Source organism: Colletotrichum phormii (assembly GCF_030913505.1).
Source record: "Colletotrichum phormii strain CBS 102054 chromosome Unknown BDP81scaffold_11, whole genome shotgun sequence".
Classification (NCBI taxonomy): Eukaryota; Fungi; Ascomycota; class Sordariomycetes; order Glomerellales; family Glomerellaceae; genus Colletotrichum; species Colletotrichum phormii.
In genome coordinates, this window is record NW_026851453.1 from 1447817 (window position 1) to 1474502 (window position 26686).

General features: G+C 54.2%; 12 protein-coding genes across 12 annotated transcripts; 6 read left to right on the forward strand and 6 right to left on the reverse strand.

Moving 5' to 3' along the window:
• Positions 1-30: 30 nt before the first annotated feature.
• Positions 31-1830, reverse strand: BDP81DRAFT_320939 (glycylpeptide N-tetradecanoyltransferase; the record flags this gene model as incomplete). The annotated part of the gene is made up of 3 exons (XM_060584566.1): positions 31-429; positions 484-1066; positions 1121-1830. 3 exons carry the CDS (start codon positions 1828-1830, stop codon positions 31-33), a joined length of 1692 nt encoding a protein of 563 aa, XP_060444961.1.
• Positions 1831-2782: 952 nt separating this feature from the next.
• On the reverse strand, positions 2783-4274 carry BDP81DRAFT_321215 (abhydrolase domain-containing protein; the record flags this gene model as incomplete). Its single annotated transcript, XM_060584592.1, has 6 exons — positions 2783-2898; positions 2954-3656; positions 3711-3718; positions 3770-3967; positions 4028-4101; positions 4162-4274. The coding sequence occupies 6 exons, from the start codon at positions 4272-4274 to the stop codon at positions 2783-2785; spliced, it is 1212 nt and encodes a 403-aa protein (XP_060444962.1).
• Positions 4275-5941: 1667 nt separating this feature from the next.
• On the forward strand, positions 5942-8265 carry BDP81DRAFT_320723 (uncharacterized protein; the record flags this gene model as incomplete). Its single annotated transcript, XM_060584542.1, has 2 exons — positions 5942-6183; positions 6258-8265. 2 exons carry the CDS (start codon positions 5942-5944, stop codon positions 8263-8265), a joined length of 2250 nt encoding a protein of 749 aa, XP_060444963.1.
• Positions 8266-11651: 3386 nt separating this feature from the next.
• Positions 11652-13248, forward strand: BDP81DRAFT_489834 (uncharacterized protein). Its single transcript, XM_060595265.1, has 4 exons — positions 11652-12211; positions 12331-12447; positions 12504-12863; positions 12964-13248. The coding sequence occupies exons 1-4, from the start codon at positions 11672-11674 to the stop codon at positions 13096-13098; spliced, it is 1152 nt and encodes a 383-aa protein (XP_060444964.1). The 5' UTR covers positions 11652-11671; the 3' UTR covers positions 13099-13248.
• BDP81DRAFT_37059 (restriction of telomere capping protein 5) lies at positions 13231-15492 on the reverse strand. The gene is made up of 2 exons (XM_060586615.1): positions 15267-15492; positions 13231-15149 (listed from the first exon to the last, which is right to left on the reverse strand). The coding sequence occupies exons 1-2, from the start codon at positions 15330-15332 to the stop codon at positions 13398-13400; spliced, it is 1818 nt and encodes a 605-aa protein (XP_060444965.1). The 5' UTR covers positions 15333-15492; the 3' UTR covers positions 13231-13397.
• A 561-nt stretch (positions 15493-16053) lies between these two features.
• BDP81DRAFT_321170 (uncharacterized protein) lies at positions 16054-16329 on the reverse strand (the record flags this gene model as incomplete). Its single annotated transcript, XM_060584588.1, has 1 exon — positions 16054-16329. A coding segment is annotated over one exon (276 nt), but the record flags the coding sequence as incomplete, so codon positions are not given.
• An 878-nt stretch (positions 16330-17207) lies between these two features.
• Positions 17208-18065, reverse strand: BDP81DRAFT_450257 (hypoxia induced protein conserved region-domain-containing protein; the record flags this gene model as incomplete). The annotated part of the gene is made up of 3 exons (XM_060592503.1): positions 17208-17761; positions 17834-17904; positions 17998-18065. The coding sequence occupies 3 exons, from the start codon at positions 18063-18065 to the stop codon at positions 17208-17210; spliced, it is 693 nt and encodes a 230-aa protein (XP_060444967.1).
• Positions 18066-18788: 723 nt separating this feature from the next.
• On the forward strand, positions 18789-20604 carry BDP81DRAFT_320679 (threonine ammonia-lyase; the record flags this gene model as incomplete). Its single annotated transcript, XM_060584539.1, has 2 exons — positions 18789-19007; positions 19078-20604. The coding sequence occupies 2 exons, from the start codon at positions 18789-18791 to the stop codon at positions 20602-20604; spliced, it is 1746 nt and encodes a 581-aa protein (XP_060444968.1).
• A 627-nt stretch (positions 20605-21231) lies between these two features.
• BDP81DRAFT_320319 (ribosomal protein L36) lies at positions 21232-21751 on the forward strand (the record flags this gene model as incomplete). The annotated part of the gene is made up of 2 exons (XM_060584516.1): positions 21232-21498; positions 21662-21751. 2 exons carry the CDS (start codon positions 21232-21234, stop codon positions 21749-21751), a joined length of 357 nt encoding a protein of 118 aa, XP_060444969.1.
• Positions 21752-22059: 308 nt separating this feature from the next.
• Positions 22060-22569, reverse strand: BDP81DRAFT_320872 (complex 1 protein; the record flags this gene model as incomplete). Its single annotated transcript, XM_060584560.1, has 3 exons — positions 22060-22134; positions 22201-22341; positions 22474-22569. The coding sequence occupies 3 exons, from the start codon at positions 22567-22569 to the stop codon at positions 22060-22062; spliced, it is 312 nt and encodes a 103-aa protein (XP_060444970.1).
• Positions 22570-22784: 215 nt separating this feature from the next.
• BDP81DRAFT_429562 (acetyltransferase) lies at positions 22785-24400 on the forward strand. The gene is made up of 3 exons (XM_060590524.1): positions 22785-23124; positions 23224-23613; positions 23855-24400. Exons 1-3 carry the CDS (start codon positions 23024-23026, stop codon positions 24141-24143), a joined length of 780 nt encoding a protein of 259 aa, XP_060444971.1. The 5' UTR covers positions 22785-23023; the 3' UTR covers positions 24144-24400.
• A 1712-nt stretch (positions 24401-26112) lies between these two features.
• BDP81DRAFT_320832 (PLAC8 family protein) lies at positions 26113-26611 on the forward strand (the record flags this gene model as incomplete). Its single annotated transcript, XM_060584557.1, has 2 exons — positions 26113-26227; positions 26289-26611. The coding sequence occupies 2 exons, from the start codon at positions 26113-26115 to the stop codon at positions 26609-26611; spliced, it is 438 nt and encodes a 145-aa protein (XP_060444972.1).
• Positions 26612-26686: the final 75 nt, after the last annotated feature.

Below are 26686 nucleotides of genomic sequence, written 5' to 3' on the forward strand. Positions count from 1 at the left end.
CTCCATCGTTCGCTCATAACCTCATGCGACTTACAACATGACCAAGCCAATTCCACTCAGGTTCTCCTCGTCAAGCTTGTTTCTTCTGTCGACGCCGCCAGCAATAGGGGCTGCGCGGTAGTTGAACAAGTAGTAGTGAAGCTGTCCGTCACCGGGACCAAACTTCTGCTGCTCCAGGAACAGGCCATTATCCAAGAGGGACAGACCGTTGAAGACATCGAACTTGTTCTTCTTGCCCAAGATCAGGGCGTCGCCGATGAGGGCGTTCAGTCGCGTCTTCAGGGCGGCCTTGTCGAGGGGCGTGGCGAGGCCGACTTCGGAGGCGTAGTACCAGAGGTAGGCGGCGCGGACGACCTGGTGCTTTGAGCTGTTGATGACGGTAGACTCGAGGCAGTAGAAGGAGAAGAAGTCGGTGATCTTTCCATTGGTCTAGCTGGATGTCAGTATACTTTGAGCAGGAGGGTATGGGAACATGAGACGAACCTCGACGACATATGTCCAGATGACCTGCTCGCCGGGGGCGTTCTTGTCATGCAGAAACCAGTGTCTGAACTCGTCCTTGGAGAACTCGGGGGCCATATCGAAGCGCTTCAAGTATTTCGCCAGAAGTTCGTTTGCACCATCAAGGTCCTTCTCTTGGAGCTCGCGCAGGCCCTTGGTTGACGTGTTATCCGGAAGCTGGTACTTGCGAATCTGGTACTGAGGCTTGCTGTTGGGGGGCAGCGGGCTGAATCCAACCTCGTACAGCTTCTGCCAGTTGAGGGCGCGGTGGAAGTAACGGCAAGTGCTGACGGGCTTGGGCAGCACGACACCACCTGTGTAGAGACCCTGCCAGATCTCGCGCAGGTTGCTGCGACGCGTGATCTCCTTAATGAGCACGGGTGCAAGGCGCTTGCCGCGGAGCTTCTTGTGGACAACCATGAAGTTGACTTCAGAGCAAGTGACAACGTTCTTGCGCACGCGCAAGTTGACCGGGATGGCGGAGATGAAGGCGACGAGCTTTCTAGACTGCGTCGCGCGAACACCAACGTGCCACTCCTTGCGCCAGCCGGGAGCCATGAGGGCCCTGTGAAGATGGTTAGCATGGCTTGTTCGGGTACGAACCAGAGCCAAAACTCACCATTGAAGCATTGCTGGCGAGTAGTTGAAGCGGAACATGGCCTCGTCATCCTCAACGTAGTGGCCGTTGAGCAACTCGTACACCTCCTTCATCTCACCCTCGTCCTCGAGGTTCATGGTAACCCACTCGAAGCCAGCCACCATTGGCGACGCTTCCGTAGGCACCTCTTCCACCTTCTGGATGCGGATCGGGCCATCCTCGATCTTAGCCTCCGCCTCACCAAACTTGGGCACGGGTTGCGTCGCCCAGAACTTGTAGCTCGCCATATCCTTGGCATTCTTGCCAGCCGAGGCCAGACCCGTCATGATGTCCTGGAGGTTCAGGTTCTTCATCGCCGCGGCAGTCTCCTCGGCCGACTTGTTGCTGGAGCTTCCAACACCAAGCTCGTTCGCCAAAGCCGGATTCAGGGCGAGAAGCTCGGTGAGCTGCTGTGGCGTCAGGCCACCGATGGCCTCCTTAATGGCAGCCTCCGGATCGCTAGGCTTGCCGGTGAGCGCATCCTTGACCTTCTTTCTCTTGGACCTCTTCTTCTTCTTCTTTGCGGCGCCAGCAGCTGCGTCGGGTGCGGTCTCCTCGGGCGCATCCTCCTCCTCTTCGTCCTCGTCCTCGACCTCGGCCTCCTTGCCCTTGCCCTTGTCGCTCGCCTCGGCAAGGGCGTCGTTGGCGTCTTTGACGGCCGGGTCGAGAGGTTTGGACTCTTCGGCAGGCATCTTGTTGTCCTCGATTCGACAGTATCTGGGGGGGTGGTCGATTTTCGGGGGTGTTGGTGGGAGCTTCTTGGAGCTCTGTTCAAGCTTGCGAGGTGGGAATGGCGGGGAAGAAGTTTTGGCGGGAGAGAGGACAGTTTCATGTGCCAGCTGTGCTCCCAGGCGGTACAGGCTCTAGCTGTGTGTGTGACTGCATCATGGCGGGGTCACCTGCTGGGGGCTGGTGCGGGGCAGAAGGTGCCAACCCGCGGTGCAGCTGTCGCCTTTTCCCCAAGATCCTTGCGCTAAATCTGGAAAGACCGTCACAGGTCACAGCGCACTATGAACGACTAATTCAATCTTCACTTCATTCGAGATCAATAGGTTCATCAAGCAAGACACTTTCATTAAGCAGTATTTGTTTCCAGACACCAGTATCGAAAGGCAAGTGAAAGAGTCTTTATTTTCAGTATTTACTTCCCATCCTATGACAGTACTTACGGTGATGCTTCCGTACAGACCGGGTCTACCTACCCTTATACATAACCTTGAGATGACATCCTTACATGATGGGATACCATCAAAACAGCATTAGAGGAAGACTTAGTTTGCAGTATACTTATCTGCCATGATGCTACATTGAAAAGTCTAAGTGAGCCTCACCAAACCTCACAACCACCCGTGATTCGCTGCTGAGAATGCTTGCGAGCGATTTTTTAGACCACACCCCAGGGCAGAATGGATGAGAATCGAGTTACTGGGGCTACTATTTCAAATAAAATCAATTCTATACCGGCAGACCGGAGCGCCAACTCAAAACGCCAACTCAAAACGCACAACTGCTCCTTCTTCTGAAGAAGCCATCACGATCCCGACTACCATAAGTACACCAATAAAGCCCCGTCTGCTTTACTCTAATGCTGGCGCTCTTAAGTTCTATGCGAAATATACCGGCATGGAAAGCCCATGATCACGGTTACAAGGTTCTGCTGCTAGTATCCGACCCGGCCATGTCGTAAGGCGTCCCTGCGAGGTCGAAAGACCGCATCACAGCAAGAATTACAGGCGCGTATCCCATGATATCGTTGTGTCCTACGAGAGTTAGAAAGTGCAATTATTAACCAATGTCTGGTCGTGGTTGACTTACCGCCGTGTGGGAAAAGCTCTTGGCGAATAACAATATTTGGCTCCGCGTTCCACGTAGTCACAAATGCGTTCTTCCCCTTGTGAATAGTACGCACATCCTTCCACGCCTCAAACGAATGATCGCTCAATCCCCCAGGAACAGTCGCATTCGCAGCGGCGCGGAAAAGCTTGTTGCTCTCTGTCCAAGGAATGTCCCCATCGTCCTTGGCCGATATGAGCGTCAAGCGCAGTCGTCTCTTGGTCAGCTTGACCAGGCTCTCCAGCCGATCCACCGACGGCCACTTGTCGTAGATGAAGCCCTCCATGTACTCCAAGAAACCGGGCCAGACCTTCAGAGGTCCCAACACTGGGAACAGGCCACCAATCTTGTAGCCGCTGAGCATCTTGGGGAGATTGCTGAAGCCTGCGACGAGGATGACACCGCCAAACTCGATTCCTTGCGAGGCGTAGAGCTCAGCGACACCGCTTGTCACGGCAGTGCCGAGGCTCTGGCCGAGAAGAACGATGCGGTCGGAGGGCACACCAGCAACGTTGATGACCCAGTCGATCAGAGTGGCGGCATCTTGGATCAGGCCGTACTCGGTTGGGCGACCTGTTGAATGACCGAAACCACGGTAGTCGATTGCCAGGACATGGTATGATGAGGTATCAGTGATGACGTGATAGCTGTCTGGTCTATGGCCTTGCGCGATATCTCCGGCGTTCTAAACATGGTCAGTATCAGAGCGAAAGGTGTTTAGGGATTAAGATTTTCTCACCCCGTGGACTATGTCGAGTTAGCATTTGGAGGTAAATATGGGGATGGCAAATGACTTACATGAAAGTACAACTCGAGCATCCGGGTCCTCTCTCAGTGCCTTGAAAGACTCGGTTTCGGTGAAATCTTGGCAGAAGCCACCCTTCTGCACTGAGAATCTCTCCTCTTGCTTAAGGTACTGAGGCAAAGGCATAACATGCCACGCATACAGGCTCACTCCATCAGGAGTGTCCAGCGAGAAAGGTGTGGCTTGGCCCTCTACAGTGAGAGGTTGTAAGCGATGGCGCGTCTTATACAGGGGTTGGCACGTGGACTTACTGGCAAAGCCCCATCTCTCAGGCTTGTCAACGTCGCGCCACCAGAGAGTGTTGATCTTGTGTGCATAGAGGAAGCTGTGGAAGTGTCATTATACATATATACCGGAGACATGAATGTCGGCCGAGAAGTCTTACTGTCGTTGGAAGAAAGGTGTTGCGCCGAGGGCCAGGAAAGTGAAGTAGAGGCCCAGCGGAGCCGCCACGACCCAGACGGCCGTCCGGAGGATCGGCGAAAGCGGAACCGGCATTTTCGGAGTGTTGTGCTAATGCAAAGATGCAGAGGGATGGAAGAGACACGGGAGATGAGATTGCGGGACTTCCGAGTTATCTACACATGGCGGGTGGCGGTGATGTGGCCACCGTTGGTGATGCCTGGGCGAATTGGTTCCTTGCTTGAGGTTGGAATTGCCTGCGAACCCGCAGGGATGGTGACATGGAGGCATTTAGCTGAGTGTACTTTCTTTCTGTGCGGGTTTGTGCACCAACTAGAAGTACCTGCCGCTAGTAGGCGCAGTCCCCAGAATGCGGCGACCTTTCGCAACTCTGCCCGGTCTGAGCCGCACGCCAACGACAACAGATCATCCATCGATATCAGATGCGCGTTTTCCCCCGCCACCAATGCTTACTTGCTACAAACTGGTCTTCCTGGTATACCCAGCTAGAAGCATATCGTCCAGTCCGATTGATTTACTCGGATAAATCCCATTGCTGAGATATTTGGTCATTTGTGCATAGACTTGGCAGCGCGCCTATGGTCGGGTTAATTTGCTAAATGCGGAGGGATAACTACGAAGTACCGCGAGAGTAATATGATCTGGCCATTTCTTCCAAGCTTCACAGCCACACTCATTCACACATATCTGCACTTTCCCCCTCATACCACGATGAACTTGCCCGGAAGCCAGCAAGGGCCGGTAAGCGGCTTCGAACTTCCGTAGACCTGGTGACTTGTAAGAGATAACAACATCCATGTCGGAGAAAGGAACAGGAGACCCAAGGGAACTGGATGGAAGAACAGGAGGCTCTTGGTTGTCTGTAGATGTGGCAGGAGAAGGAATAACCCGGAGTGCAGAGTACATCCGTCAAGGTATCGCGGTACAAAGGTACATGACAAAGCATGCGACGATTTTGGCGCGATGTGAGTGGCGGGTGAGACCCTTCTATGGGACCCATGTCCCCATATCCCTATGCGCTTCGTCCAGTCAGGGCGCGGTAACGTGCCCAGTTTTTCCGGTCCTTCTCCAGACCAATCAAATACGGCTGTCCCTGTTAAACTCACAGCCCGCCTGCTCTTTCGCCCGCTGCGACTGGACGGCACGGCACCGCGGAAAGACGACGTGCACCAAGTGGGAAGGACCTACCTGGACGTGGTGGAGGGTACCCGGCAAGCAGCAGAATGAGCAACCGCGCTCTTGCATCTCCGAAAGAAAAAGAGGCGGCGGCAGCCCAGACGGAGCCTCAGGTACCTCCCACTTTGTACCTTTTTTTCCATGCCTCTTGCTGGTCGCCGCTGATGCATCCCATACAAAGCTCCCCATGCTAATATCCCGTCCACCCCAATTCAACTCATTCACACGAACTCTTCCTCTTCCCCGAGTCTCCAAATCTATTCCTCCATATTACCGACATAACCACACGCACGATTCCACGTTGACGCCGCCCAGCGAGACGCCGCCCCGATATCCCGCGAACAGCTTAACGCCGATATATTCACGACTCGACTTCACGGCAACCTCCCCTGCTCTCCCACGTGCAGCATACTCGCATACCCCCTCCTCTGCCGAAGAGCATACGACTACGGCGCCGCGCGCAGTCGAAGGCTGTGGCTTCTTCAGCTGATGATGAACATACCGACACGCTCGGGAACCTACTCGTGATACCGTGAACTCTGCGACGGGGAGACGGCACATTCGACATGGAGAGGAAGAGGAAGTTGCCCGCAAGGGCTGCGGCGCGTGTCGAACACGTCGCAAAGAAGCGCACCGTCACCCCTACCAAGCCTCGATCCGTTACGCCAGTCCCAGTACCAGTTGAGGAGCCTCCGCCGCCACTCCCTTCGCTCCCAAGGTCCATTAAGGCTGGGAAGCCACTGCCGACCGTCGAGGATGCCCAACCCGATGACCTCCCCGCGAAGGAGTACCAGTCATTCCAGGAGAGGTAAGGCCATATGCCCTGGCGACCCCAGACTTGGATCTGGGGGTTGGATGCACTGAACTGACGTTTGCCCATAGTGGTGTTCTTGCCGAATCGCTGAGTCGGTCGCGACACAAATGGCTAGCCGAGGGATTGTTCGAGAAGTACTGGACGAAACCTGGAAGAAAGAAAAACGCAACCGAAGACCCCAAGAACCCACCCAAAGATACCATGAGCAAGATTGGGCCCTGCACGATTACGATCGAGCCGCACGTTTTCGATGTGACCCTTTGGGCGATCAAGGACCCCAAACCTCCCGCACCCACCACGCAAGCTACCTTTCGACCCATTCTGCAATATGGTCCTCCCAATGGAGCTATGCCCCCTCCACCTACACCAGCAAACACGAACCAAGGCCCTGCGCTCGCTCCTAACGACTCGAAGCCGACGCCTTCCGCCCCGAGTCCGGCTCCTCCGTCACCCGCTCCTCAGCAACCACCGTCCAGGCCGCCCTCATCAGCTGCGAACGAACCGCCCAAGGTTATGCCCTCGCCGCGCAGTCTGGAGCCTATGCGAACCGCCAGTGCGACACCAACTCCGCCACGATCGGTAGCTCCATTGGCCCCGGCTGCTGCGGCACCAGTGTCAGCTGTGGCGCCAGGAATGCCATCACATCCCGTACCTCCTTTGGCTGCAGCACCTTCAGCAACCAACTCACGACCATCGAGCTCAACACCGACACCAGCGTCAGGTGCCGCAAAACCGCCAGCGGCAAAACCACAAGGGACTGATCCCATCATCATGACGCTGGCCGAGAAGGCATCCGAGGACCCCCATCTCCGAGACTTGATGAAGCGGGTCGCCGCTGGTGAAGCGAAGCCGGAGGAGTTGAGCAACTTTCAGAAGATCATCGACCAAATCACGGCGGAGTATAAGAGGAAAGGAGGGCAGCAAGGCCCTTCAGCGGACAGGCTCTTGGTCCATGGGAGGACAGTTAAGTACTTTGCCGATGAGGTGCGGACCATTCTGGATATCGTACTCGCCACGAATCCGAAGCAGAAGTCATCAGAACTTCTACCTCCGCGCGGAAGCGACCCTTTGGTTGTAGCCTTGGTGAGGACGGCTCTGGATTCGATACCGTTGCAAGAAATGATCCGACGGATAGCTGAGAATAAACCTGGTTTCACCGACGCCACCGATCTCAAAGCATCTCTCGACAAGTTGCACAAGGAACTCAAGAGTGCGCAAAACACCCCGACGCCCCAAACCCCGACGACACAAGCTGCCATCAACGGCACCCCGAATGGACATCCCACCAAACCCGCAGCAGCAGCTGCTGCTTCACCGGCCCCAGCCCCAGCAGCCCCACAAGTACAGCATCCTCCGCAGCAAGCCCTTCGGTCAAAAGGTCCTCCGCCACCTGCGAGGCCTGAGATCTCAGGCGTCTGCCTCGACTTTGCTGGTGGAAATGGCGATCGTTACTTGTTCCCAAAATACAGCATTCTCGAGTATCTCCCTGGCGGACAGCAGGCTATCGCATCGTTCCTCATTGTTCGCAAGGGCAGTCAGCTGGAGTATGGAGGTGATGCAAAGCTTGACTACTACCAGCCCGTCACCGTTCGGCTATACGCTCATTCAGCTCGTCACCTCGAGTACCTGCAGAGAGCGGTGGCTCCCCAGGAAGAAGTCATGAGATACATGGACGATGTGATGGACAACATGACGAGGGCGGAATACGTCCTCCTCGCCATGCGATTGCCACGAGGAGAGCAAGATCCCAACAACGAGCAAAACGGCAAAGATATCCCTGGCCCAAGTGGCCAAATCGCGAGACCAGAGTCAACGGCACCAGAGCACCCGGCTCCCAAGCAGCAGTCAGTGCAATGGGGACCTGTGACGTCCAAGTTCGTTCGGAGTTTCAACAAGAAATGGTTTGAAGAGTGGAAGAGAACCGAAAAGACCATCGGCAAGAAGCCCTCTTCGGCAGACGAGGTCTTCCAAGCGTCCTGCGAGGCTGTTGGCCTCGACCCCCTGGACAAGGACATAGAATACGAGAAGATGATTGAGCTCTTGGCGGCTAAGGACTCCGAGTCATCATCTTCTTGAACTCGACACAGCTAGAAAGCGCACCATGTATTACCTAGGCAGCACACCACAGTGAGGGACCGGGGATTAGGGGACTCAAGCGAGGAGGGTATGTGTTGTAGTGAGCACTGAACCCAGCCCCGTTTGTTCGTGTTGCACAAGGCACGGGGCAGCCTTCTTTCCACACTGCATCGTTGTCGTTGCTACTTTGTTGTTCAACTTACTGTACAGAGCAATGGATTGGGATCTGATTCTGTTTTTTGATTGGGAAAAGGGGACTGGAGTGGTCTATCACAAGGGGGGACATTCTCCCTCCACATTATTTTCTATCTTTATGCCAACTCGGTGTTTGAGAGTGTTGAAAGGCCTCGGGCGTGAGGATGGAATGTGGTGTGGCTCGGCTCATTTTTTTATTTATTACCCCAAAATCCCCCTTCTATGGAGTTGTGGAACAGAGAGGAGAGAGGTGCTAGTCAAATATGTATGTGGGCATTGGCATGCCTCATGGCTGCTTGGCCCGAAAATAAAGAACATAACAAGTACACATATCTTCGGATTCGTGATGATGAGAAGGAGACTTTGGGTAGAGCGTCGCTCTCGGTCAGGCGCTGTCGAACATCGGGAGGGGAAGTGTGAGCATAGCTGAATTGCCCCTGTCTAACGATCCTTCTAGACTATTTGGCCTTGTTGTTTCAATACTGAAGTAGTGTAAGGCGATGTGCGTGGAAGTATCATGGATCGGATGGAGGGCGGGCGGGGTGACGCACCTCAAATACCGAAGGGCCAATAGTGATATCAACAGGCAACCTCGCGAACAGTCCGGGGTTGTCTCGCCTGCCCTTATACGAGCCAAATCAGTTAGCCATTATTCAATAAGCGTCAAAATTAACCAAAGACCATTTGAAATCATCAAACTGGACCAAAAAGAGTTCACCCCCCGGTGGGGGCTACATCTCTGGCGCTCATGCTGGGATTCGAACTCGGGTACTCGCTAAGCCTGTCGTCGAGTAGGCTGGTTAGCGTAATTGATTGTTGACCATTAACCACTCCACCATCCAGCCAGTTTGACCCGACCCGTCGACCTAGACGGGCGCCTGCTGGCTGGTGACAGGAATGGAGTTGAGGGGGTATATAACGGCTTGTGGTCGCGGTGTATTCGTCCGTGGGCGGTGTGAGATGCGTATACACTCGCCGATGCGGTCTACGTCCAGGACCGCGTGATTTAAGATTGGCAAGATGATTCTCAAGTAAACAACAACTTTCATGCGGATGGCTTCTACATAGTACGGTACCACAGTCACTGACACTCCTTGATACTGATCACTAGGACACAACGAACACCAATAAGTCGAAATGGCTCTGATCCTCCATGTGGTCTTCCCAATCACTTCTTTCCTGCTTCCTGCATCTGATTCCAAGGTACCCACTGCCTCCTGTACGTACTTCCCTTCTATATTGCGTTGGACAAGGCGCACCTTCCCTCCGTCACCTTTGCCGCCCAACCTCCTTCCGTGGGTACGTTCCTTCCAGTTTCCTCCCCATCAATATTCCCTCCTCAAGCTCCTTCCTCTTCTGCCATTCCCTTATGTAGAGACAATCCCTCTCATCTTCCAGCAATCCGAGTTGGTACTTAGGTCCCTTGGCCGAATGGTCCACCGAAGCGGTGAGTCCTCATCGTTGGCTGACCTTCGTTCGGGTGTGTGGGCCAGACAGAGGTTCAATACCAGCTCCGGTTGCTTTTTTTTTTTTGACCTTTTGTTAGTTATCTTCTTCCTTCTTCCTTCTTCCTTGCTTGCTTGTGTTAGTTAGTTTAGTTGTTAGATCTTTTTCTAAATCTTTTGAAGGGCAAACAAATCAGACCGACTGAGTATTTATTGTATGTATATGTACGTATGTATGTATGTATGTGTATATATGTATGTATGCATGTATGTATGTATGTGTATATATGTATGTATATGTATATATGTATGTATATGTATATGCATGTATGTATGTACATCGCTGGGTCTTCTTGAAGCCCATCATCGTCATCCATCATTATTGGTTAGTTGGCCCTCTTGTTCAGTGATATGTTGACGGCATTCATCATCCATCAGCCTTTCCCCCTTTCCGGACGGAGTGTTTGTTGTAGACCTTTTTGATCATAATTAATTACTCACATGTTCTTTTCAGTCTTTGAGTGTAGTATAATTAATCTGTGTAATCAAGTGGGAAATAAATTTACTCAACTCGAGTGTGGTCGATGTTTTGCATTTCCCTCATCTAACTAACAGGCGACGACGGTACCCAGTTGGGACTGGTCAATGTTCGGCGGACCCCTCTCTCTTGTGTATGTGTGTGGTATGAGGGCTGCTAATTAAGCACTCTTACTGCAGTCATTGACGTATGAATTCATAACTACTTGTGCTAATGAGAGTGTACTGGATTTTGTCAGAGACGAGGTAATCTTTCCCTCATGAAATGCCGTCATCCTCCTTATTGACTGAAGTGCCGTCCATGTCTGTACGTTCCATCATTTCTTGTTTAGAGGAGAAGACCCTACATAACTCAGGAGTAGTCTACAACGTCTATACATAGACTACGCCCGTGAATTCGACGGGTACCAATCTCGTTCAGGGTACCCACCCAGCCTCAACCCAAGCTGTTGAAAGGCAGCAGCTCCCTCGGGAGACCTGCCACCTGTGCCACAAGATCCCGAAAGCCGAGTTTATACATTTGTTGGGAAAATATTTCCATGAGCCAGGTCATCTCGTCGTCAACATGGTGATCTCTTATTACCCTTTTGGTGTTAGACTGGGTTGCTTCAAGCATCAACACAACTTTCACGCCCATTCGAACTGCACAGTGTGCCTGTCTTGCCGTTGTTTCCTGTTGCCTTGATGGTCAAGGTATCATGAAACCCAGCAGTAGTACTGCCGTCGCCAGAAATGTGGTTTACCCCGCGGGAGGGAAAACGTTAGTTCTGACGACGACAGGAAATATTGAAACTCACGGCCACATGCCCACGATATGTGCTTGATGGCTCAGGGGAGGCGTCATGCGGTTTGGTAACCGGATAGCACATGCTCGACTTTGGCATTGAATAGACTGTGAAATACAGTCTCACCCATTTCTTTCTTCCGTCTTCTATCCTTCCAGACGCCGCATTATGGCAGGGCCACCGGGAAGAAACGCCATCTTCCACGTAAAGTTTACGTCGTCTTCTTTGCCCGGAAAACTGTCCCTCCAGGTCCACGAACAGAACAGCCCACTTCATCTCAAAACTCAATTCACGATATGACCAAGCAACCCGTAGATACCGTAGACGCCTATCCAGCACAGATGCCATGATGATCTATATTAGAAACATCCATCATCGCCTTCCTCCTGTTCATAATTCTCATCATCACACTCGTTCACATCTCCTCATCCCCTAACTCTCAAGATGAAGTCCCAACTCCTCCTCCCGGCAGCAGCACTGCTCACCCTCACCCACGCCGCAACGATCCCAGAGTCCGCAAAACCAATCATAGTCCCAGACTCAACCCTCGATGCCGCCATCCGCGAACCCCTCCAAAACTTCGTCGACGGCCCCATCCACGGCACAGACCCCTCCGCCTCCTTCCCCCCAGACCACCCCTCCGAGAACGGCGAGTACAAACTCGCCGTCGCGGGCGAGGTAGCCTGGGCCGCCATTGAGCTCGAGGCCTCGGTTGCCCTCGCCGGCTCCGTCTCTGCTTCCGACGAGGGCGAGAACCTGCGTGATGCTGCCACCGTGGCGGTGAACTCCATCGCTAGGTCTGGTGTCGCTCCTCCTGACCCCCCGCATCGGGAGCCGCATGATCACCCCGAGGGTATCACCAAGCATGAGCTTTGTGAATACTACAAGGGTATTGCGTGGAAGACTGGTGATTTGCAGACGGCTGTGTATCAGTGGCAGTATGAATACGTTCCTTGGCTTGTTCACAACAAGGGACCTTATATTGTAAATTTTCTCCTTGGCCTATGTTACACCGCGGCAGGATTTCCACTGCCTCCTCGACTTCCTTCCACTCTCTCGGCCTCATGAGTTTGTTCTATAGAACTCACTAACCACCATCACAGGTTGTCCTAGACGGCCTCCGTCACATCGAATGGGTCCTCTGGAAAATCGAACAAGCCCTCCACAACGCAAGGTTCACCCACGAAGATGAATTCGACATCCTCGCATGCTACCAAGACGTAAGCCCGCTTTCCCCCTATCACACCAATCCCATAACAAACCCTAACGAACCTAGTACTCCGGCCGCGAACTCCAAATCACCCACGTCCCTACCAATGCCCCCCCCCTAGCCACGCAGACAACAGCCAACATGACAATCGGACTCCCAACACACACAATGGTTCTCCCCCGAGGAGTCGCCGAAGTTACCACCACAGTCACGGTCCGACCCACCAGAACCACGGCACCGCACCCAGAGGAACATAAGCCCCAAGAGGCCGGCACCTCGTGGCCTCACCTCCCGTGGCGACGCGACCACCCTTCTCTTAAGAAGCTTCTCCGCCTCATCACGGCCAAGGCTCCTGTGTCAAAGTACCAGTCGTATGCGAACCACCGCATTTTCAACGTCTTGAGGCAGCTCGAGCACACCGCATTGGTAGGTTCTTTGCCCCCTATCTCCCTTTCTGCTCTTCGTCTTTGCTGCGAAACGTTTGAGAATGCCACTGAGATGCTGACCACGTTCGTCATAACGATAGGCTTCCGCCAATGCCCTGCGCCACAAGTTGAAGGACCCGCATCACCAGTCCCTGCTCGACTACGACATCTGGAAGGGCCAGGGTATCAACCACGCCTTTGAGGTAGCCATCAAGGCGTATGAGATCAAAGAGTGACGGCTCAGACGTTACTCGCCTGACCTTATGAGCCTTGCCGCTTCCTCAACAAGCGATAAAGTATTTGAGGCCCGAGGGGCGAAGCACACTGGCTGGAGAAACATGCCAGAGACTCAGTTGAACGTTCACGCTATTGGGACGGATTCATAATCGTTGGTGATAATCTGTGGGAATCGTGTGTTTTGCAAATCAATAAACGCCTAGTCTAGAGCGCCCCCCAGAAACAAAAGTCTTGCTCTTTTGGTCTTGGCAATGCTTCTGAACAGTAAATGATAAGGCTACCCCATGACCGTTTCCACTCAAACCATGGAGCCACCACTCTGGTTGTTGCCAACGAGGCCTGCCATTTCCAGCAGCGCACGATCAGCCTCAATGTCGCCAGTGCCCAAGTTGATCTTCCGTCGAGCTTCCGCCTCACGGTGCTCCCAGGCCCAGTGCTCCGCCTGCGCCTTGGCTTCTTCGTCTCCTCCACAACCCCAGACTTCAAGGCTCTCGATCTCAAACCGATCTTGAAAGTCAAACTTGCGTGTCGTGCTCGTTTGGAATGCGCCGCCACCAGTGGTCCAGTCGTGGGTGAATACTCCAAACTCGAAAGAGTCATCGAGGAGCAGGGAGACGGCGCCGAGAGATAGCATGGTCTGCCTCCGGTGAGCCTGCGTCTGTCGGGGATGGGGACAGCCGACGCCGAGCATAGGCCGATTAGTAGGCGCCTTGGTGAAGGCGACGTAGTCCGAGTTGTACTTGTTAGCTGGGAACACATCGTGGACGGGCTCCAGCTGGAAAAGCACCGTATCCCGCTCGCCGAAGCATTCCTTGGCCGTGTGCTTCCATGGTTGACTGACGTACACACCAAAGGTCAGTTGCTCTCCCTTGCCGCTGTTCGGGAAGCGGCGTGGAGGGATAGAGGCGGAAAAGTTTGACTGCTGGCTTCCATGGGGCTCGTCATTTAGGCGAGTGCCGCGTACCAGAAGAATGGTGGGTGCTCGCCAATTGAAGACTTTGCTCTCAAAGCTTCCCGTGGAGAAGCCGTGTTCGTTCCCAGAGTACAGAAGCCGTAGTCGTCTAAAGAGATCGGATCCTGGAAGGAAGAAGGAGAGTTGCGAGAGGACGTTGAGGTTGAGAATATCCGCATTGTCTTGCAGCAAAGGTTGCACGACCTCGTCTGGATGCTTTTCGGCGGCCACAGGGTCTTCACCCTTGTGTTTGGTGAAATCCAAGTTTTTGGAGAAGAGGAAATGCTCAAATAGGGGGCTGAACCCGTTGAATAGGTTCGGGAAGCATACGGGGAGCACTCGGTTGAAGTGCCCAAACTTGATGCCAGGGGCTTTTTCGACATTTAAGAACGCAGCCAGGATGTTCTCTGCGGTAGCACGCAGGCTGTCCAGTTCTTCGCCCGTGACCCGAGTGGAGTACATTGACAGACTCTCCTGGGGACTCAGTGGCGCGATCAGGATCAATAGCATCAACAGCTTGCGGAAGTTATCCGCGGGTATCATGGCCCCGTGCATCTTTGGTGCATCGCCCTGCCATACGGCATTGTGGATGTCGAGGAGCTCAAAGGCGGCAATTTCGAGGTCGTCATCGTCTTCCTCGGGGTCATCCACAGGTTCGTCGACTGCGAAGCCAGCCGCGTGGCTTGCTGCCTGCGGTTCAATTGACGGCGCCTCATTGGAGTCTTCAGCAGCGGCAGCAGCTTCGGGCGCTTTGCGATCATGCACTGCCAGGCTCTTGAAGATGAGCTTGGCCCTATCCGTAGCTCCTTTGGCCAGAACCCGCTTGTGTCTTTGCGTCATGATAACGACCACCATGATCATCTGATCGATACCGAGAACGGCCGGGGCATCCTGCAAGAAGGGGAAGGCGCCAATGTAGGATACCATCTGAAATATGACGGGCGAGACGTGGAGGATATCGGGTATCTCGAGGAAGCGGGCGAGGGTGTCTTCCTTTAGGTAGCGGATGTCGCCTTGGTTATCTGCCAAGCTTTTAAAGACATCTTTGAACGAGTACAGTTCGAGCGAGGTGAAGCACTTTTCGGCGAATCGGGTGGCCTGGTGTACTTGGTGGTAAGTATAAAGCGCAAGCTAGATATCGGGTGATCGCGATCCAATGCAAAGGGGTGCTGTGTGGTGTTTTGATGGCTGGTGCTGGTGCATCCGGAGACTTACTAGTTCACGGGTGAGCTCCTCGTGCGTCGCCTGCCGCGAGTTCTCGTCAGACAGGACTTGACCCATGGTGAGCTTTGTATATCGGTTCAAGAGGCATCGAAGTCGGGGGTAAGAGTTAGACAGTGTGCTATGGCGCAATCATAATAGACCATGGCCATGTCGAAGGAGGAGGAGGGAGGGAGGGAGAAGGAGGACGGGTATGGGAAGGTTGATGACGGAAGGCCCAATGTCTGGGGTGCATCCTCCATCAGGAGACAAAGCGACGGGACGGCATGGCACAGCTCAGCGCCCAGACTTTCAGCGGGTGTCAGACCAGTGCGGGTCTCCCGTCTTTCCCCCAGCAGTGGAGGAACCCCGCTAACGTCACTGTCACTGGCCCGAGCTCGCTGCCCCTCCATGCGAGTTTTAGTCATCAAATGCAGTGCCAGCTCCCACCTCAATTGACTTACACTTGCGGATGCCTTCTTTCACCTTGGCATGTGAGTAGTATCAGTCGATGAACATCAGAGGAAGGGGGGAAACAATAGGAGGAATGACAATACTATAATCCGCCTACAGGTTTCAAACCAGTAAGCTACAGTGAAGAAAGCGATGCACTTAGGAATAGAGGTCTCGTCATCTTAAGCCTCTGGGGACCAGTCCCGTCACAACTGATGGGAGGAATTGAGGCAGACCTATACATACACCTTGGATACAGAATAGATTGACGAGAACATGATACCTATATATTCTGAGTCATTCCATGACTACTCCGACATCTACCCCTAATAGGTTCTCCCTGATTCACCTATTCAACCTTGCTTCTGCAACTCGAGTCCGCCCCAGTCGCGCCGGCGGCCTTGCACCGACGCCTGAGGTCGCAGTTATCCAAAGCACTATAGAGGAAGAAATAGTTCTTGTAGTAGTGGCACTCCTTAAATGTGACGCCGAACTCCGTCCTTGACTCCAGATTGCCGGGGCACATAATGTTGGTTGCCAAGTCATTGGGCATGCCGTTGTCATCGTAGCAATGACAGAACTTGTAGTTGGCGCATCCTTGTACGGTCCATGAGAGGGATGCCAGAGTGGCGACGAGGATCGTGGTGGCCTTTATGCTGCGAATTTGATGTTAATGCTTCCTATGGTGAAGCCGATTGCAAGCTGCAACTCACTTGACAGTGTATATGGTGGATAGTTGGAAGGTCGTGCATATGGAGGTATTGCTAGCAGACTGAAGAGTATTTGTTCTCTCCGATGTCGTTAAAAGAGATTCAGACCATCTTAAGTAGGGGACCTCCCAAAACTACCCCTTAAGATACCATCCTCACAATATTGTGCTGTGGCTATCTAGACAATTGAGTGTTGTAGGGGATGTTCAAATAGCATTGGAAAGTTTATCAGAGTTTAGCCCTTTGACGAAATACTGATCTTTAGTCCAGATATACCCAGGTTCCCATACCATCCACAACTGCACAGAGTCATGCAACACCATACCCACACCAACGGCAAACCATACCACTGGGTTGTAAATACAAAACTAAGCAAACTAGGTTCCGCTGTTCCCGCATTACGGCCATGCCGTCCACGCCGGGTCACTGTAGAACCCATCATGGGGCTTGGACGGAGTCAAGCGTAAACCCCCGGAGTGCTCCGTATGGCTCAGTCATTTGCGACATGCGTGCCGATTCATGCCGCTTGTGTCTGAGGCTATACGAAAATTCGCCTGCCAAGTGACAAGTCAGATCTGCCAAGGGTGATCTCATCTCCTGCTTCTGTCAAGATATTAGATAACCATTCAATTCAACCCAGATGCGCCGCCAGCTGCCCCCGATTTTATATACGACGGAGCGGAGTCTTCAATGAGACAATGTGTCCGTCCTAGACGTCGATGCCAATGCCAGTACTGTACAATGTAGCCGTGATGTGATACAAATCAGAGTGCTAATCTTTCTCCACTTAACCTCATTTCTTGGGTTCTTCTGACGACCCCTCGGATGACGGCGACAGCTTTCTGCCGTAAATTTCGCCAATGGCACCAAGCGAGCTCTTGGGGTTCTCCTTCTTCTGTGGCTTCTCCTCGATCGGCTTCTCAGCCGCCGCAGCAGCCTCGCCCTCCTCTGGCTTCTTCCACGCCGACAAGCCCAGCGCGCCGATGACGCCTCCGGTCTTGGCCTGCTCACCGTCAGCCGACGCATCGCCGCCGGCATTCTTGGCCTCGAGGTTCGCCCTCCTCTGCAGCATCCTAGCCTTGAGCGCCTTCTCCTCCTCGTCGCGGGCCTCGAGCTCGCGGATCCAGCGCTGGCGCTGCTCCTCGGCGTCCTTGGCCTCCTTGATCTTGCGCAGCTCGGCGGTGCGTTCGCGGTCCTTGTTGTAGTACATGCTGCCGGCGACCATGGCGAAGACAGTAAAGCCCTGGGCGGCGACACGGGCCCGGAACATCCTGTTGGCTTGCTTGGCGTCGCCGCGGCGGGTGGCACGCCATGCGTTGACGAAGGCGAAGACGGTCAGACCACATCCTGTGGTTGCGACACTGGGTTAGAACGGGTTGGATGCTATAGGTCTCGGGATGGGGGAGAGCAGCTGCTTACCGAGGGGAATCAGAGGCTCCTCCCTGAGCTTGCGGAATGCCTTGTGAAGAACGCGCTCATCGTAGAATTCGCTGCGGGTCGCGTGCGTGGGTTAGCAAACCTCCAAATCCTGGGCTTTGGTGATGTGCAGCTCCCGCAGAGCCCGAAGGTGGAGGCTGACTTACTTGTTCTCGTCAAAAGACGATGGCATAGGCTGATCGAGCAGCGAGGGCTTTCCGTCTGGGCCGGGCATTGTGGCGGTTGGCAGTTGGTGTTGTAGTGGTTGAAGAAGTCGCAATCGCGGAGTTGGGAATTAGTCGTGCGATTATCCCCCAAAGTGCAGTGGTCGGCGAATTCGATGATGAAATGGACTCCGAGACCCTCCTAGCTTTCGGGGACTGGCTGCACGGCGCCCAGAGCTCGACCCTTGAGCAGCTTTGCGGCAAATCCCGACCGGCGCCGTGTGGCTTTGCTTGCTCGCTCCAGCCATACATATTCACGGGCAGTACCCCCTCGGATTCTTATCAGCATGACTTATCGGAAACCTGTCAGATAAGATAGTATAACGCACAGTCCATGTCCGATAAGATACCCCGGTCTGCAGTGTCAGCGATGTCGCCCTCGATTCCCAGAGTGACGGACACTGACGGCAGGGGAGCGCGACGCCCTTGCTGACGCTACAGCAGGTACATGGGTACTGTAGCCAATCCCCAGCGCCAGAGATGCTGCTGACAGGGCGTGGATGGCAGCGCTGGCCAACACACCGCAAGAAAACCGTCTGATGTTCTACCCCGCGAGCCCGACTTGCGCTCCGATATCTGCCCCACTATGAACAAATTTCCAGTTTAATTCAGGCCGGTCTGGTCCATTGGGTCCGCCGTTCGTGACTCTTTCTTGGACAGTTCCTCTACCTCTGTCCCGAGCTAAGTGACTCCTCTTCTTCTCCCAAACACCTTTCCCGCAAGACATCATGACAATGTCAGAGAACGCAGAGCCTCCCGTCGTTGCCGTCATGACCAACGGAACCCTCAATGGCGTCAATGGCGACCACCCGCCGCGCCCAAGAACACCGCAGCCCGCAGGCATGTCCTTGACCGAGTACAGCGCCAATCCGTCCACGCCGCCAGAGGAAAGAAGGAACCGCATCAAGGGGGTTGTTCCCGAGGACTTTCTGCTGCCCGATGGCCACCCAGACGTAAGATCAATCGCCAATGCCAATCTCAATGGCTCAATTGGGACCCCCGCTAAACTTTGTGCGCCTCTAGTACCTCCGAATGATCGCCGCCGCAACATCCCGCGTCTACGAAGCCTGCAAGATCACACCGCTCCAACCCGCCGTAAACCTTAGCAACCGACTCGAGTGCAATGTCCTCCTCAAGCGCGAGGACCAGCAGCCCGTCTTCAGCTTCAAGCTGCGCGGCGCCTACAACAAGATGGCCCACCTCGACCCCGCCGTTAGCTGGAAGGGCGTCGTCTGCTGCTCCGCCGGTAACCACGCTCAGGGCGTCGCCTACTCGGCCCGCAAGCTCAAGATCCCCGCCACCATTGTCATGCCCGAAGCCACACCTAGTATCAAGCATCTCAATGTCGCGCGTCTCGGCGGACACGTCGTCTTGCACGGTGCCGATTTCGATGCCGCCAAGGAGGAGTGCGGCCGGAGAGCGGCGCAGGACGGTCTGATCAACATCCCGCCGTTTGACGACCCGTACGTCATTGCGGGCCAGGGAACCATTGGTATGGAGTTGTTTGGCCAAATCAACATGGCCAAGCTAGATGCCATCTTCTGCTGTGTCGGAGGCGGTGGTCTCATCTCTGGCATTGGTGTCTACGTGAGGCGCATGGCGCCCCATGTCAAGATCATTGGTGTCGAGACCTACGACGCCAATGCGCTGGTCCAGTCCTTGGCCAAGGGAGAGCGAGTGGTGTTGGACAACGTCGGCCTCTTTGCGGACGGCGCCGCTGTCAAGACTGTCGGCGAGGAGACGTTCCGCCTCTGCAAGGACGTTGTGGACGAGGTCATCCAGGTCACCACCGACGAGGTATGCGCGGCCATCAAGGACATGTACGACGACACCCGCGCCGGTCTCGAGCCCGCCGGCGCCCTCTCCATCGCCGGTCTCAAGAAATACGTCGCTCAGAACCCGAGCGACCGCCGCAAGACCATGGTGGCCGTCACCTCTGGCGCTAACATGAACTTTGACAGGCTGCGCTTCGTCGCTGAGCGCGCCACCCTCGGCGAGGGCAAGGAAGCTCTGCTGGCGGTCAGCATCCCCGAGAAGCCCGGTGCCTTCTCCAACCTCATTACCAGCATCATGCCCCACTCCGTCACCGAGTTCTCTTACCGCTACGCTACTGACGAAGTCGCCAACGTTCTCATCGGTATCTCATTGACGGCCCCGGCGTCGCAAAGAACGCAGGAGCTGCAGATGCTCCTAGAGCGCATCAGGTCGCACGACATGTCGGTGACGGATCTCTCCGGCGACGAGCTCGCCAAGAGCCACATCCGGTACCTCGTCGGCGGCCGCTCTAATGTGCCCAACGAGCGTTTGTACATGTTCAACTTCCCTGAGCGGCCCGGCGCTTTGGAGAAGTTCCTCATGACGCTGCGCCCCAAGTTCAACATTAGTCTGTTCAACTACCGTAACTACGGCGGCGACACGGGTAAGATCCTAGCAGGCATTCTGTGCCCCGACAACGAGGTCGATCAGTTGGAGAAGTTCTTGACCGAAATCGGATATCCTTGGGAGGACTGCACCCAGTCAGCCGTCTTCAAGACTTTCCTCCGTAGTTAGAGCAGGTGGTCTTGGAGAATCCAGATACTCGGTTGATCTTCGTACGGCGCTGGGAGTTTTTGCGAACATTTGGGTAACAGAAAACGGAACGTTGGGAAATATCACGCATTCTGGTGCAACTTGGGGAAGAGAAAAGCCTCGCAACCTTTCACTATTTCCTGTAGATAGATCATTCATACTCAATTAGAAAAAGTCATTTACACGAACAACATTCTTTTCCTCCATTCGACTGTGATTTACTGCGCAGCATAATTCTAAAATCATCCCATCGTCGGTAGGGACCTTTTCGTCCGATACCGCAGCAAGGCGATAAGACCTAGTTGTCGCTCCGATAAGTGCACGGACAGCAGCACCACGTGATGAATGCCAAGCCGTCGAAAATGCTCCAACTGAGGCCATCCAGGCCCCCTTCACCACCAGAGCAGTCGGCATTGCGAAGCTCCACGCCTCACCACGAACCACGGCCCCCGCAGCTCCGGATAGCTCCCGTTCGACGATTGACGTCCTTCGAATTGCTCGATCTTCAAGGACCCAAGCTCTAAGCTTCGACTGTCGCCCTGTCCGACCTTTCCCCTCCACAATCCACCCGACAAACACCGACCAGGAAATTCGAGAAAAGACTACACGATGGCTTCTACCCTCGCCGTCTCCCTCCGGGCCCTGACCCTTAGCACCGCCCGCGCAACGATCCCCCGCTTCGCCGGCACCACGGCTACAGCCACCGCGACGCGCGCCCTCTCGACGGCGATCCTGACGAAGCAGCCGGCGCAAAAGAGCGAGTCGATGCTCGCGCAGGTTGGAAAGAGCGCCTCGGGCGTGGTGAATGCCGTGGTGCAGCAGACGAGGGGGATGAAGGTGCACAGCTCCGTCAAGAAGAGGTGTGAGCACTGCAAGGTGAGCTTTTTCCCTTTGGTTTTTGCGAAGGCACATGGGTTAGGCCGGGTTAGGATGATCTGGGGGAAGCGTAGTTGAGGATGTTTGGAATGGACGAGGGGAGAGGAATTGGAGCTGTGATGGAGAGGCTATTATGGGCTTTTTTGCTAACATCATGCGACAGATTGTCAGACGCAAGGCGGGCAAGAGACACAACGGATACCTGTACGTCATCTGTAAGGCGAACCCCAGACACAAGCAACGTCAATCTTGAGAGATTCTCCGGTCATTGGGTTAGAGAGGATGCTATCAACAGAGTCGAGTTTATGAAAAACCTTGTACCATATAGAGAGGAGGGAGAGAGGTGCCGTTGGGCAGTGGGCGACGGTACGTGAGCAATGTCGCGACTGTAGACAAAGTCGGGAGACGAACCATGGGAAGCCATGCCAATCCCACTGGAGTTTTAGAAAGATCCCCCTCATCACAGGCACCTTGCAGCTGTAGAAGCAAATCGAAGCGAGGATTAGACCTTGTGGTGTGTATTATACAGAGATTCTATTTTGGTTTTACAATGATGAGAGTTTACATTCCGTCAACGTATCGCTCCATGCCTTGCCACTCCGTCTTGCCTGTTGAAATGAGATAGCGAATGTGTCCCTAGATGATGTGTTGTCAGCCGTGATTGATGAGAAGTGAGATGTGTGAGGAAAGGTGGGAGCTTACGAGATCCGTCACATCTCGGTGACGCTCAAACTCATCGCGGGCGTATCGTCTCGACTCGACGCGGGTGTTTGGATCCGCGATGCGGCGTGTGCCGCGGATGATTTCGCGGTAGAGGGATAGGACGCGGGATCTCTGGAGGAACTGCAGAAAGTGTGAGCATGCATATACGCAATTTACACCATTATTTATCCAGGTGCTTGAGCGCCATTCTCATGTAAACAGCTGAAGGAGAGACACGACGAGAGAGTATGAGAGACAGGGGCAGTTTCTTACATGATCCAGACTCAAGGCCTTCTTCCCGAGCCGCGACTTGGCCGGCCGGGTAGAGTAGCTGCGGACAATGGACCACAGGGGAGTTTTGAAGGGCATTAGGGCCAAGTAATGGGAGGATCCGACTACATCTGCAAGTCAACTGTGAGATTGTCGAGTTTCGTCTCAACTGGACTCTGATGTTTCTCACCTATATCAAATGAAAGTGCTGCGCTTTCATGCTTTCAAAGCCAATTGGTGGCCCGGGGTGAGGTGTGGAAACTTTTTGGAGTGGATGAGGTCAAGACGGGGAAACTTCGGGACTTGTCGCCAGCGCCCGGCTCAGCAAGGGTCTATGTCTGCTACAGCGACAACTTTCAGTTCGGTGAAAGAGGGTTGCCCAGTGTGGAACTAGGTTGTCTATTTACCTTAAGGTACACCAAGTTCACATCCTCGGCCTCTCCCAACTTCTCTTGATCCTTATAGAATCCGATGCAAAGCTTGTCTTTTTCTCTTCGCTTTACCTTGTAGACGAGCGACCCGGCTGAGATATCTTCCCGTCTCTGACTGAAGAATGGCACCTCCCCGCAAACGCCGTAGAGCGCCCACCAACCCCATCGAGGCAGCGAACCGCAAATCCGACGCCGATTTTGTGAGGGACCATCTCCAGGCCAGGTTCGTCTCACTCCCGGCATCATGTCGCCACTCGCCTTGACCCAAGCGCCGCCGTAGATCACAAGTGCACTATCATCTCACACTATGATACAATACTAGCCCCGAGTGGACGAAATGGACGCATCCCAAAAGCGGTACATCGTACACCCTCTCACTCAAGTCCCCGTCGCAGCTCTCACAGGGTGAGTTGCAAGCGTGTTTCGACCTCATCGACTACACAAGTGGAGCAGATTATCGCGCTTCAAAAGACGGGTGGAGGCCTAGCCACAAGATGAAGGAGATGAAAAGCGAAGGACTGCGATACGTCCTCGTGAAAAAGTCAGATGTGTCGGTGCCTGAATCATCCGCTGCTGGTAAGGACGAGGGTGAAGAGGGTGGCGAGGTTGCGGATGACAAAATTTGCGGATTCACGAGCCTGATGCCCACCTTTGAAGAGGGTGAGGCTGTGGTGTACTGCTATGAGATCCATCTCCTGGAGGAATTACGAGGGTGAGTTTTGAGAGTTTCTTATGTGTGTTCCTGCTCGAAGGATGAGTCCGGATGAGGGTATCCGGGGCGGGGACCGGCAGCCGGTGGGCTGAGCCCAGTGCGCCGTCAGCACCACCCTGGGGCGATGAGGGACTCCGGATCTCAGCCCGGTAGCCCGCATCTACAGGTCTCATTCCTGCTCAAAAGCTCTAGCCTTAGAAGTCGAGATGCGAGATGCTCGAAAGTACTGACCGCGACAAAGCACCGGCATGGGCCGTACACTCATGGATTACCTCGCCAAAGTGGCCGAGAGCATTTCCATCATCGAAAAAGTGATGCTGACTTGCTTCATCGCCAACGCGGATGCGCGCGCGGTTTATGAGAAGCTTGGTTTTGAGATTGATGCGCTGTCACCCGTGGAGAGGAAGTTGAGGTTTGGCAAGGTGTTTGTGCCGGATTATGTCATCATGAGCAAGAGGGTTCGTGATAAGAGGAAGGATGAGGGAAGGGAGGATCTGGACGAGGGTGGCGCGGTAGATAATGAGGCGTGATGTATACGGATATCTTGAGTTGATACGCCTCAGATTGCTCCGATTTAAGGTACCGTGCATCTTCGGCGATGGCTTGCAAAGAGAGGGCCCCAGGAGACCATGCCCAGGGTATTGGGCGGTTTACTTTTCCACGATTTATTCGTACTGATGTTGAGAACCAATTATTCTCAACTCTCACAGACAGCTTATGACTACAGCGAAGCAAGTGAGGCCGGGGAAAATGACAGACCATAATTAGAGCTGGAGCCCGTTTGACAAAGCCGCATCTGAAGTCTCACCTCTTTCCTGGGGACCCTTCAAACCTGAGAGACACCGCAATGGTAAGATGAGATGGGATGACAGGGGTGAGAGAGTGTAACCACAAGAACTTGCAAGGGGCGTGAAAAAGGGGACCGCTGTAGGGACAGCCTGGAAATCCTAACCTAAAATCGGGAACCGTTTCCACCCATTCGTCGGAATCGTCGCAGCTATTGGATTCGAGTGGCAGTGAGCTGAGCTGAGCTGAGCTGAGCCATGAACAACTCACTCACGCTTCTTTTCACGCTCATTTCTCCACGACTCATGTTGAACACCACGGTTCCAGTTGAACTCAAATCTATGTCTGCCTACGTTAGTCTTGACGATCACTGTTGGCCCCATCTTCTGATCGTCCAGAGCCCCGTTCATTGGAGACACGACGGAGTGAGGCCCGACCCCTTCCCGGCAGGCATTTCTTCCCAACTTGGAGGGAGGAAGCAAAGCGTTTAGACCACATGCACTGCGATCAATGGCCGATTCTCTCGCATTACACACTCACACGCTTCCTCATCATGTGCTGACATTCAGCGGCTCTCAATCTCACAAAAAAGACAAAATGCGAAGTGAGTACCCCTTACATGAGAAGAAATGCCAAACACAGCCCTCAATCTGCCTCGCGAAATCCCCCTCCTCACCCCTTGCCTGCCAAGCTCAGCCCTAGGACGCCATCCAGCATCGTCGGGTCTAGCGTCCCCGCCGTGGTGCATGAGCCAGTTGCTGCCTCCGTTAGCCAAGTCTCCAATCACCGCTTCGACCAGCAAGCCACAAGGGGAAACGAGAGGACGAAGGGCATGCCGAGTGAGTAATGGATTCACGGATCATGGTCTGACATATTCTTCTAACGCCGGCGCTCCTCGGCTTCAGAGTTGTTTTTGCTTTGGCTCGGACGCACAGGATTCAGGCAACCAACCGACAGGTAAGTGAGTGAGTTGTGGGGATATTCATCCCTCCGTCCAAAAGGCTACCAAGGCTACGACCTACATGGGCCTGCCGAAGGAATGGTAAGAGAACCGGAGAAAAGGCTTGACATGAGCAAAGCCTCATTCCCCAAGCGAGAAGCACGACCCTGTCTCAAAGTCATCAAAAACGCCTATTGGCGTTGTCTAGCAGCAGCCTACGCTAGCGCGCGTGGACTGGGGACGAGGTAATTTGTGGTGAAGCTTGTTTTTGATCTTTTCAGCTACGAGATAAGGCACTGTTTTTGTGTTACCACTGGGCGACTTATGCTACTTGGGCTCACCCATTAAACCATATCCGGCCACTCTTGAGATGTGATCGGCCGTCTGCATTCGTCCAGCCCGTATTAAGTCCTTCAGCCGTCAGCCCGTTTGTCGAAGCGTTGTTCGTGTCTTGTCTTACATGAAGCCCATACATTGTATATCAGACCACGGCATCCCTCACCCTCCTTGTCTGGTTCCCCGACGCTCTTTTCGTCTTTTCTCTGCTTCTAGAACCTCCTACGGCCACAATCATCTTCGACACCGTTTCTCTCCAGCATCTAGCAACGCACCCTATCATCATGGACTACTCACAGCAACCCAAGGCGGAGTACCAGCAGCCCCAGATGCAGCCTCAGATGCAACCGCAGCAGCAACAGCAGCAGTACTACGAGCAACAGCAACCTCAACAACAGCAGCTCCAGCACCAGCCCCACCCCCAGCACCAGCAGGCAATGCAGCAAGAATACGTTCAAGGCGCCAACGTCCAGACCCAAGAATGGCAATCGAGCCTTATGGACTGCGGTCCTTGCGATACCTGCATCGTCGGAACCTGTCTCCCGTGCTTGCGTAGGTCTCTCCCTGAACTTTCTACCCCCAAGAGCCCCGACTAATACGCAACACCCAACAGTCCTCGGGAAGACTTCTGAGCGCATGCGCGATCCCACGATGCAGACGTACGAGGCCATCAACACAGACTGCCTGCTCATGTGCGGCATCAGCTGGTTTACCGGCTGCGGCTGGATCTACGCCATGATGAAGCGCGCCGAGATCCGCGAGCGCTTCGGCATCAAGGGCTCCGGCAGCTCCGATTGCTGCGTGAGTTATTGGTGCGGTTGCTGCGCGCTCATCCAGCAGGATAAGGAGGTCCAGGCGCGTTTGTCAACGGGTCCTATCGTCCAGGGGTACCAGCCGCAGAAGGAGGGCATGCACATGCCGCCGCAGCAAGCTTGAGCTACGGCATTCCGATGCTGTTTATGTACGGATACGCGATGAGGGCTGATAAGGCTGCGGCGTGGTTTTGTTTTT